At 43.6% G+C, this 8,587-nt stretch overlaps 1 protein-coding gene across 2 annotated transcripts; it reads right to left on the reverse strand.

Annotated features, from left to right (window-relative positions):
* Positions 1–814: 814 nt before the first annotated feature.
* On the reverse strand, positions 815–7,675 carry LOC109783037 (lysine-specific demethylase JMJ18). 2 transcript variants are annotated; one of them, XM_020341663.4, is made up of 11 exons: positions 7,397–7,675; positions 6,247–6,324; positions 5,667–6,173; positions 5,363–5,584; positions 4,828–4,989; positions 3,088–3,456; positions 2,357–2,999; positions 2,045–2,272; positions 1,861–1,964; positions 1,569–1,766; positions 815–1,472 (listed from the first exon to the last, which is right to left on the reverse strand). In XM_020341663.4, exons 1-11 carry the CDS (start codon positions 7,529–7,531, stop codon positions 1,131–1,133), a joined length of 2,988 nt encoding a protein of 995 aa, XP_020197252.1. In that variant the 5' UTR covers positions 7,532–7,675; the 3' UTR covers positions 815–1,130. The 2 variants fall into 2 exon arrangements, with proteins under 2 accessions (XP_020197252.1, XP_073366137.1); XM_073510036.1 differs by having other exon boundaries at positions 2,045–2,999.
* Positions 7,676–8,587: the final 912 nt, after the last annotated feature.

An 8,587-nucleotide genomic window follows, 5' to 3' on the forward strand; every position in this document is an offset into this window, starting at 1 on the left:
CCACAAACCCCACCACAGCCGGCAACCACCAGCAGGACTTGAACAAGGCCGCGAGGGATGACGAAGTTGCAGGGGGCGCCATGGGAACGGCCAGGAACGCCGGAATCGCTAGTGGGGGCTACCCGAGAATCGTGGGGGGGGGGTCCCCGGGCCACAGGCGAAGGTGGTGGAGGCACGTGAGGAGGGGGCGTCCGCGACTGCCGAGGATGACAAGGGGGGCGCAGCTGGCCGAAGAGCGCGAGGTCAGGCCATTCGGGGGCCAAATCCGGCTCCGCCGGACCAGTAGGAGGGCACTGCGGTAAGGTAGCGTGGCACAGGGTGCGGGGGTTGGGGCGCGAGGGGCCCAAATCAGCTCCGTCGCCACCTGCCGTGCCGACCCTCCGGCGGCGGCGATGCGGGGGAGGCCGGCGGCGGTGGCTAAGGTTCCCCCCGTGTCGGCAGAGATGGGCGGCGCATGGCGGGGGAGGGGGTGGAATCCTCGACTCCAACCAATAAACCTACTTGGAACAGTTTATAGAGTACAAAAAAAATTACTTGCAAGAATATTATGCAACTGAACCTGTGAGATGTATCAGGAACATCTATTTCCTCGGATATTTCCAATGGAGTTTTTGAATAGTACCATGGGCCACAAGGTATCAACCATCAGAATTTGATGGTATCATCAACATCATTATAAAACACAAATCAAGGCAAGGAAGTGATTGCCTGCCATCTTAGCCATGAAAATGAGACCAGAGAAACTTAACGATGGTGTTTTATGATGAAAAAGGGTTATCCATCTCACACATAGTGGCAGTAATGCACCAATCAATCAAAAATACGAAATCATTTTCTTCATTTTTTTTTACTTTCCTGCAACAAGGTTTTGTACATAAACTTTTGATAAACGAATGGTCAACTTGTTACATTGGTTACCATGATCCTGGCTAATCAGGACACAATTAGAGAGAAAATAACCTTTTGCCATCAAGTAAAAATAAATTTGGATCATGCAAAACTAAATGGAAGATCAGGAAATGCAATTCTATAAGAATGCAGGTAAATGGTGGTTCTAGTTTAATTTCTAATGGTTCCCTAGAGAAGCAATCTAGGATGAGTTACTAAAAATGGTTTATCCATTCAAGGCCCTATTTATCTACATAATTCTTCATCTCATCCTGCAGACCTGCCCTGTTATCCATCCTGCCGCTGATTGCTTTGTTCATGACAATTAGTTCTTGTTCTTCTGGGCATTTAGCCTTCTTAAGGAGCCTGCTGAGTTTAGTCTCCTCAGCACATGAATTATTGTGGAAACTAGATCGTTCAGATTCGTTGCTGGCAATATCAACCCCAAGTAACCTTATAGAAGAATTATTAGTGCCATCAACCGTTGTGGTCATCAAAGACTCCGAAAGGAGTCTTCTCAGAGGTGTATGCTTAGACAACCAATAATCTAAGCACTTGTGGTCGGGATCTAGAGCCTCGATTACCTGTAAAAAAACAAAGGGTTTCTTAGTAACTATAACGTGATAATGAAGTGACTGCTCTGAGAGAAACAAAAGCTATACATCTCCTGAAAAATCTACCTCAATTATTGGTGGGGAAATGAAACCAAACATTTCAAGCCCATTTACAGAATCGTTCGATAATAAAGCAGGAACGCCAGATTTTCCAGCCCTACATTGCTTTTTTATCTCTTCATTCACCCTGTCTCTCACACTATCCCAACACTGCATTGGTGAAGTGTGAGTAAAAGAAACCTCAGGAAACTCCTCCACAGCCACCTGTAATGATTTTGGGAACATAGCTGTCATATGACCCACAATAAAGCAAATGAGGTCAAGCCTGAAAATAGGAGGTATTTCGAATTACAAATACCCTAAACAATGGTCCGAGAAGTCCAGCATCAATAACTTCTGAAATGTAACAACATATTCTTGTCGGATCTAGTACGCTGTGAAATGTCACTCGGCTCCTAAATCCTGCAAAGATGTCCTTTTCTCTTAATTTTAACATTTTTACACACCATCAAAATATTCATTACACTATTTAGTGCATGTACCTTTTGGGAAGATAGCTTGATGGTTGCACCAATTTTTGCCAACTATTACTGTTCCGTGGTCGAGTTGCTCAACCTGATGTCGTAATTTTGCTGGCCAGGAGACTTCATTGGATTGGCTTGAAGAAGGTTTCCCCAGTTGACTAACCTGGGCACGTGAAGCCTTGGCCACACAGTATTCAGTCTCAATGCCAAACAGTTCCTTAGTAGTTTTGGAAGGTAGGGTAGATCCTGTTGATATTCGAGAAGAGCATGATAATTCAGATGAATGACTCAAGGACTGTGTGCACTGGAAACTTGAAATAGTTGGATTACTTGTCTGCAGGGACCCCAACTCCATGGCCATCTTGTCCTTGTCAATCTTTCCTAAAGCACTAAATGTAGAGCTTGAGAAACCTGTTGTATTTGATGTGCTAGAACTACATACTAACTCTTCTTTTATTCTAGGACTACTGGATGGACCTTCTATGTTCAGATTAACACATCTATTCTGCACTTCCTTCTCTTGCGGATATCCCGCTGACTTGTCAAGGTCCTCGCAGCCATCAAAGCCGCAATCAATGTTGACATCAATAATTGATCCAGATAATTTTGCACTTTTACTGAAGTCCATCTTCTGCTGCGTAGAAGCAGATTGGCAAACTAAGCCTACATCATACTCTTTCCACTGGTACACTGCAGCTGGATCTCCCTCCAGAGCTGCAACAAGAGCATTCAACTCCTCCATACTGTATCGGTGCAACACAAATTTTCTATCCATTTCGCATGAACATAGAAGATTTGCATGATTTAAGCAAGCAAAACGGTTTGGCGAGCATTGGCAACTGACAGCAGATAAATGAAGATCATAAAAGCATGAAAAGCATTCACGGTCCGTTGAATCATAATCCTGATCCATCTTCTTACATTGCAAACGAGCATTCGCCTCACGTGCTGCACCTTCCATTTTAATTCTTGTCTGAAATAATGGAGCCAAAAGTAAAAAATAAAACTTAATTTCGTTGAGTGAGAACTGACAAATAATTAATGCCAGAATTGAGAAATACCTTAAATGCATTTGTGAGCATTCCATTTTTTCCACAGGTATCAAGCCATATATATTCCTTCTGACCACTCTTGCAGTTGTGTAGATTCGCCCAAACCTGTCTGAGAGCTGTTTGTACAGTTTTAAGTAATAACTTGTCATGTGATATTGATGTCTTGCGCCGCTGATCTCTGTATAGCTCAACAGCACATTGTCCATGGGGCAGCCAGTCCACGGGAGCAACATTTACTGCCTCTGCGCAGTTGAAGCCACAGTTGAACCCAGAATGGTAAGCTCGTGGTAATGTCAGAACAAACTCGCCTGGATTCTGAACAACACGGTAAACAGGAATTCCTTCTGATTTTAGAACAGAAGGGGATAACTGTGTAACCTGCACAAAGCAATTCAGAATCAAAAATTGATGAAGGTGCAAAAACATTTGCATAATGCAGGACGAGGATGTGTTGCGTGCATGGAGCTGGAGGTGGGAATTGGGGATCTGATCAGAGGGGTTAGCGAGGTTTGCCCTCAGGCACACCTAGGGGTTCTTCTCCTGTCATGGCCGCCGGAGGCTAACTCTAAGTTGGGGCAATTTTCTATATTTCATGATTTATAACCCTAATACAAACTACCCTCCCTTTATATAGATCAAAAAGAGCCAGGCACAGCGATGGCCGCGGGCATACTTCTCATCACAGTCAAAGCACGTGCCTTTAGCGTGCCGCAGCAGCAGGCTGTTTGGGTCGTTGACTTGGTTGCTTTGGAAGACAACGTCGTGCCTAGGGATGGTGCGTACTCATCATCTGAGAGACAACGCTGCTCATAAGAGAGTGCTAAGCTCATGGCAGCCTCAAGGTTCAATGGGTACTGCAAGTCCACATCAGTACGGACGGGCTTGCGGAGCCCAGCAACGAACAAACAGCTCGACTTGCTGCTCTTCCAAGAGACTAACACCTGCAAAAAGTGTGAGAATTTCTTCTTGTAGTCACACACCGAGCCTGTTTGTTTCAAGTGTTCAATTTCCGCCAGCCGACTAGTCCTGATCGTCAGCCCAAAACTACGGTTGTATTTGACGAACTTTGGTCATGGTGGTTCGCCATGCATCATCTCCAACCGGCTGTCCCATGGTGCAGCATCATCAGCGAGGTGATAGGAGGCCATCCACACCTTTTCCTTGTCCTCCGTCTGGTGGCCCTTGAAGAATCGCTCTACACAGTTCAAGCAAGGCAACAGGCTGCCCTCCCCTCTATAGTTAGGGAATTCTAGCTTGTGGAACTTCGGAGCAGCACGGCATTCCTCCCGGTAAGCGAAAGGTGCTGCCAGTGCAGCAGCAGCAGCTGTGCTGTCAATCTCATCATCATTTTTGTTGGGCGCCTTGCTGGATCCTCCCTTCTCCAGAAGGTTGATGGATACCCTAGCAGCCGCTAGTTGTTCCTTCAATGTTGCAACAGCTCGGGTAGCGCTTTGAGGTCAGATAGGGGGGGGGGGGGGGGGGGGGGGGGGTCTACCAAAATGGTTTCTCCAACTAATAATCCGATTATAAATCATGAAAATTATGATAAAAAAGCAGGCAATGATACTGAATAAAGTAATGTGTTCACTGAAGAAAAATGCATAATGCTCTCTTTGATTCTTTGAACGATGGTAAGTAGTTTTCAATCCACATGGACTCTTGGTTCCAAAAAGCATTTACTAGGTTACATTGCAAACAGTGGGTTCTTGTTATCATAATCACTAGGTCATTACACAATAAAAATGTTACCAGCTCATGCAGGAGATCAGGCTGTTCTTCAAATAGTCTTGGCAAGTTCCTTCTCATAGCATCTTCTAGCTTCACTGCATTTTCACCAGGAACACCATACCATACTTTTTGTTCACCAAAATGCATGTAATTCAGAGAATAAAGGAAATGATCTTCCACATGCTACAGCAACATAAAGAACAAGGATATATGAGAACGTGGACCCTAATCAACGTGTCACAGGCATGTATATATTTAAATTATTAGCCTCAAGATAACCCAATAAAAGGGTTGCGTGGCACAGAAGATTTGAAGCACTCAGCTACTAGCATCTTTCAACCACCTACAAAAATACTGCAATATATTCCCTCTGTACACAAATGTAAGATGTTTTAGCAGTTTAATTTAAACTGCAAAAACGTCCTACATTTGTTTACAGAGGGAGTACTTAGCAAGGTTCAAGCCAACTTGCGTGCGCACATGATTTAGGAGCATTATACTATTATTATCAACATTTCATGAGATGGATGAGAAATAGAAGAATGAAAAATCTTACCCAGCAAAATGATGAGAAACACATCCCAACATAAAGCCAAGGGACCACAACACCAGATATATCCTCAGTTTCAAATGAAAGAACAGATCTAGGTTGTCGTCGCAGATTATTCAAGTTCCAGCAAGATAAACCATATGGATCTTGCTTATTTGCATCTGATAGATATGATTTAGGGAATCCACTACTAAATATTGCAGTGTCCAGATCAGCGCCGTAATCCACCTACGCAAAGATTGTTTGATGTCAATCAGTAAAAACTTAAATCCTAATAAGAGCATAATCTACATATAAGCAACCGGGGTACCTCAACTTCATCATCAGGGCATACAACTATCCGCCAATATTCTCCCTCAATTTCCTCAACTGATGGTCGCCACATTTCTTTGTGCTGTTTAATTTCAAAAAGAGAAATTTCATCACTTCCCTTCATTCCAAAATATTGCTCCTTGAACATATCAGCGTATTTCTGGAACTCCTCTAGTGTGAAATCTGAGCCAGACTGAAAGCCAAACTTCTCATCCTGGTCTGCAGACTCAGCGCTACGTAGCTTCTGAGACATCCCAAACCTCAGTTTCTTTCTTCTCTTTCTTTTCTTCTGAACTCGAGGTTGTGTTTCTTTTTTTTTGGGTTCCCGATTTTGAAGCTTGTCAACTTGTTGAACTCGGGTGTTGAACTCTGTACATTTCCAAAAGCTCTTCTCCTTTAGAGGACATGGTGGTCTCCAAGAAGATGGTGGAACAATACGACAAATTCCATATTTTTCTACTTGAGGACGAATGCTAGCAATGTACCCAATTGCATCTTTGAATTCCTGATGTAAAAGAGTTATACACTGTCAATGTCACATAACATAGTTCTGCTAGTGAAGAGAATAGTCCACAAACCTCCTCAGTTGGGGTAAAAACAGGGGCATCATCAATTTCAGGTCTGTTCGATTCATCCGGATGCCACTTTCCATATGTCTGCCCATAATAAATTAAAGAAATGAGACAAACAAATTAGGCACATGATAATCACATAAACTGCAAGCGATGGAAAATGATAAATTTGCGCTGATCAAGTTGAAACTTTTCAAGGGCGTACAGTTGTTGTTCCGCCACCCTGAGAAATAGTAGTCATAACAAGATCAACTTCTAGATTAAAATTTCACTTAATTGGAAAGCACTACAGGGCTAATGTTCTCATAGTAGGCAGGAATTTAGACCGAGTTCAGCATACTAATGTATTGTATAATCTCCTTATGAATTTAACCCATGGATCGTATCAATGATTGGTGAATTAGTAAAATTATTTCATAGTTCGAGATCTCTATGTTTGCATAACTTATCAATGGAATTGCAGATTCAATTGCATAGGAGAAGTACCCAATCGGAACAAGACTCACAAATTGTATTCCTACAAGTCAAAACGAATTTATGTAGGTCAGATCCACCCAGATTGTTCAAAAGTTTGCACCACAATTATACAATCAACATGATCTTTTGGGGGAAACTAGATCTTTTTCTCGGAATTCTAGAACACAAAAAATATATTACAAAGAAACACATAATCATCAATCAGGCAATATACAAATCGAAGACCAATTCCCCCAATCCGCAATCGCAAAATACGTGACCCCCCTCCCCCACTCCCATCTCCTTCCTTGCATGCGTTCATCAATTCAACTAATGTTTTCCAATCCACAACCGGGCCCAAGAACCAGCATGGAACACACGCCCTCCACAAATCGCATCTCACTGCTGCATAGATTCCATTGCCCTAGAATTGAGTCATGACCTATACATTGAAATCTATACGAGCAAACGGGAAACAATTCATAGTATACGCATAACAGATATTATATCCCTCGTCAATCAAACAAAACCGCTACTGCTTCCGAACCAAACAAACCAACAGGAACGATTCTCGACGTACACAACCGCTCATCAAGAACAGTTCTTCAATCAATAGGAACAAATAAAACAACCCGTCCATGGTATTAAAAAAAAGAACACGGCCTGATCTACTAGCATGTAATATCTTCGAGACCCGTACCTGCGGCGGCTCGGCCGTGGAAGCCGGCTCCGGCGAGGCCGTTCTGCCTCGCATTCTCCTTTTCTTGCCGCGGGGCGAGGGCAAACGGGGGCCGCCGCCCTCCTCCTCCCTGGGGGAGGCGGAGGAGGAAATCATGGGCGCGGCGGGCGAGATGCGTTGGTGGTCAGAAGAAGCTATCGCGGAAAGGGAAGTCCTCACACCCCGCGTCGCGATTTGGTTTTACCGGGAGGTGACGACCCCCGCACGTGCTCTGCAGCCGGGGTCCGAGTTAGGGTCGTGCTCGGGGTGGCGGGGTAGGGCGCCGCTGTATTCTTCTACTCGTTCAGCCTGAGTAACGTGTTTTAGAAGGACAGCCCTGCAGTAGCCGACTGGCTAGGGTTTAGGTTACTATTAAGTCACTTGTAAAAAAAATTTAACAGATGCAAGCACTCATATACACGCGAATACACTCACCCCTATGAACGCACACCCTACCCTATAAGCACCTCCAAAAGACTGAGCCTGGGCTGAGGATATCATAGTCCCTCTAACCATCCAACCACAGGTTGGTTCGCAAGTTACTCGTAAATCTGATCAGGATAAGTGCCACACGATATGGCACGAAGCAATTTTGTCCTGACATTTTTTATGACAAATTTAGTCCTGAGGATGACAACTTAGTTGTGAAGCATGGCATTTTTCTGTTTGGATGACAAGTTTCAGCTTTTTTGAGGGGTTTTTTTTTAATGGCAATTTTAGTTGTAAAAACGTTGGAGCGGGATTACTCCATGCCACATGTGTAACACTTATAATTTAGGTTATTTAAATAGTTTAACGTATATATTTTTTTGATTGGTTTGCGGTTGAGATATGTTGTGGGAAGAGAATCCATAGGCAAAGATATATGGAAGCACACCATCACATGTTTCATTACAAAGCAAACGCTAATTTCTTCATCCACCGAAATATACGTCGGCGCGACACAAGGGTCTATAAGAAATTTGTATCAGGTTCATATTAGTCATGAAGTAATTAATCATATTACCCTATGAGTACCTCCGAAAGACTGAGCCGACATATCATCTTGAAATTTACGAAGTAACCGTAGACACCTCGTCGTCGACGGGAACGTCTCGGAAATCCTGAAATAAATCCAGAAATAAATGCGAACACCAGGATTTGAACCCTAATGGGCTGAGAATATCACAATCC

This window comes from Aegilops tauschii, chromosome 1, assembly GCF_002575655.3.
Source record: "Aegilops tauschii subsp. strangulata cultivar AL8/78 chromosome 1, Aet v6.0, whole genome shotgun sequence".
Classification (NCBI taxonomy): domain Eukaryota; kingdom Viridiplantae; phylum Streptophyta; class Magnoliopsida; order Poales; family Poaceae; genus Aegilops; species Aegilops tauschii.

Excerpts from the sequence above, each read along its gene's own strand:
- LOC109783037 (XM_073510036.1), bottom strand. The coding sequence starts at position 7,531 with ATGATTTCCTCCTCCGCCTCCCCCAGGGAGGAGGAGGGCGGCGGCCCC. Across the intron at positions 3,457-4,827 it reads CTGATCTCCTGCATGAGCTG|GTTACACAGTTATCCCCTTC; the intron begins GTAACATTTTTA and ends TGCTTTGTGCAG. Across the intron at positions 1,965-2,044 it reads TCAAGCTATCTTCCCAAAAG|GATTTAGGAGCCGAGTGACA; the intron begins GTACATGCACTA and ends ACATCTTTGCAG.